Source organism: Engraulis encrasicolus, chromosome 21 (assembly GCF_034702125.1).
Source record: "Engraulis encrasicolus isolate BLACKSEA-1 chromosome 21, IST_EnEncr_1.0, whole genome shotgun sequence".
In the NCBI taxonomy this organism is placed as follows: Eukaryota; Metazoa; Chordata; class Actinopteri; order Clupeiformes; family Engraulidae; genus Engraulis; species Engraulis encrasicolus.
This window is the reverse complement of record NC_085877.1, coordinates 522,501-525,000: the sequence shown is the minus strand read 5'-3', so window position 1 is coordinate 525,000 and position 2,500 is coordinate 522,501. Positions and strand designations below refer to the sequence as shown.

The 2,500-nt window shown below is 41.2% G+C and overlaps 1 protein-coding gene across 1 annotated transcript in view; it reads right to left on the bottom strand.

The window, feature by feature from the left end:
• sorcs2 (sortilin-related VPS10 domain containing receptor 2) overlaps window positions 1–2,500 on the bottom strand; it is a 417,025-nt gene that overhangs the window by 106,190 nt on the left and 308,335 nt on the right. The window contains exon 5 of the mRNA XM_063187064.1: window positions 674–747. Coding sequence (XP_063043134.1) covers window positions 674–747 — 74 coding nt within the window. The remainder of the gene's footprint in view (window positions 1–673; window positions 748–2,500) is intronic.

Below are 2,500 nucleotides of genomic sequence, written 5' to 3'. Positions count from 1 at the left end.
GAGAGAGAGAAGAGAGAGAGTGTCAGACAGACAGACAGACAGACAGACAGACAGACAGAAATGGAGAGATGAACAGACAGAAAGCAAAGCAAAGAAAAGAGAGCAAGAGAAGGTCAGATTAAGAGAAGGAAGGAGTTATGGACAAAAGAAGAAGATGCTTCTGTGACTAAATGATCAAGAGAGCTGGGGGTACGGGGAGAGAAAAATGAAGAGAGAGAGGGGGGGGGAGAGGGAGAGAGAACGAAACTGTGAGTGTTCTAGATAGAGGTAAATTACTTTTTTTGTCTCAGACATCAGGTGGCGTAACAGCATCTAATGCCCATAAATCAATTCATAATTGGTGGTTAATAATGCTGCATTGAATATGCTTCTTAAATAGTCCACTAAAAACAAACAAGCAAAAATATTGATGTCGCTGAGACGCCCAGACGCGTACTACTGCTGAAACTTCACTGACCCACACAGACACCAAAAGACCAAAAGTGAGGAAAAGATGGAGAAATGGAAAGAAAGGGAAACATTGAGACGATAGAAAGAAAGAGAGAGGGATGTAATGAGAAAGGAAGGGATAGTGGGGAATACAGGAATAACTGCCTCTGAAATATACCACCAACAGTGTACTGTACAGGGGCCGACAAGGAAACAGGTCAAGATGAAAGAAAAGGGCTCTTACCAGAACACATGGTCCTTAGTGACCCGCTCCTGTAACAGGGTCCATTTGCGTCCCAAATCGGTGGATACGTACAGCTGCAGAGAGAGAGAGAGAGAGAGAGAGAGAGAGAAAGAAAGAGAGAGAGAGAGAGAGAGAGAGAGAGAGAGAGAGAGAGAGAGAGAGAGAGAGAGAGAGAGAGAGAGAGAGAGAGAGAGAAACAGACAGAGACAGACACAGAGAGAAACAGAGACAGACAGAGACAGACACAGAGAGAAACAGAGACAGAGACAGAGACAGAGACAGAGACAGAGACAGAGCCAGAGCCAGAGCCAGAGACAGAGACAGAGACAGAGACAGAGATAGAGATATAGATAGAGATAGAGAAAGAGATATGGAAAGAAAGAGGTAGGGAGAGAATGATAACAGGAGAGATGACGAAGAAGAACAAGAAAAAGAAAAAGAAAAAGAAGAGAGAGAAGGAATCAGGGGACAAAAAAAGAAAGAGTTGCAAAAATCTCAAGTTAGAAACTTCATAGAGAGCAGTATAACCAGTGTGCCTCAGTGCACTGTGCTTTTGGGGTTCATTGCCTTTTCTCTGCAATGAGACGGAGTTGCAGTGTTGAAGTCAGCATTTACAAACTCAATAATAAAACAAGCGGACAAGCTTAAAATGCCCAGCGAGCTAAGGAGAGAGTCCATCATTCATCTTTCTGCACAGCAAACAAGAACACCTCTCTAGGTAAACAAACTATATATCCCAATTATGTACAGCCTTCAACAAGACTCTTTGCACCACTTGAGGCAAGTCATTTCAGTGGATAGACAACAGCAGATTGGAAAGTTTTGTGTCTCATGGTTGTTGTACTGCGGTACACCGGAATGAACGAAACTGGAAAAGTTACTTTACCCCTTGGCGTAGAGCCTCTGTTACAACCTTATTGTCACCAAAATGGTAATGACCAAGTCTATTGGTTGCTTAAAGACGTAGGGAAATCAAATTTAAAAGTCAAATCATTGAGGCTTAAACATGTACATAAATGTACTCTTTATCAGACGATATTGTCCAAAATGTATATGTATATTCATTTTTAAACAAAATCCAGTGTTAAAATCTATGTTTCTTTTTTTAGTTATCTAATGCAGGCCAGTTAATTATACTATCTGCATTGTCATAGCAATGTTGTTATAATGTAGCAAAGGCGGGCCCAGCTGCCGTAAGAGGCTGCAAAGCTGGACGGAATGATCAGAGGGACAAACTTCTGCAGTAGAAAGATAACAGAGAGTCGATTGTTGCAAAGTGGCAATGCCCACATCAAGCAGAATGAAGTAGTATGGCACCTATGGCAATCTATTACCAATAGCTACATCCATATCTGAGACGCTATACAAATATATGTAATACAGTAGCATAGCATAGGCTTCTTAATACAAATGTAGTTTATTACTGTAATACAGTAAATCAAGCAAGTATATATCAGTACACGTGTGTGTGGTATAAAATTGGTTGATGGCTGCTGGTGCCTCATGATTTAAAGGCAGAGGGGGTGTGAGGGTCAGCTTTCTTTGGTATAGAAATGCTGATTAGTACTACTGTATATCGTAGATATTACTATAGCACCCATCAACTAGTATAATGTATGTGTGAATCAATAAAGGTGTATGTGATGGATGGTCTACTGAGTTGGCTGGTGCCCGTTGGTGACTTAATGGAACTGGGGCAAGAGACTTACTTTACTATAGAAATGCAGATTACTATCTCTATCATAAATAATACTATAGCACCCATAGACTACAGTTGTGTGTGTGTGTGTGTGTGTGTGTGTGTGTGTGTGTGTGTGTGTGTGTGTG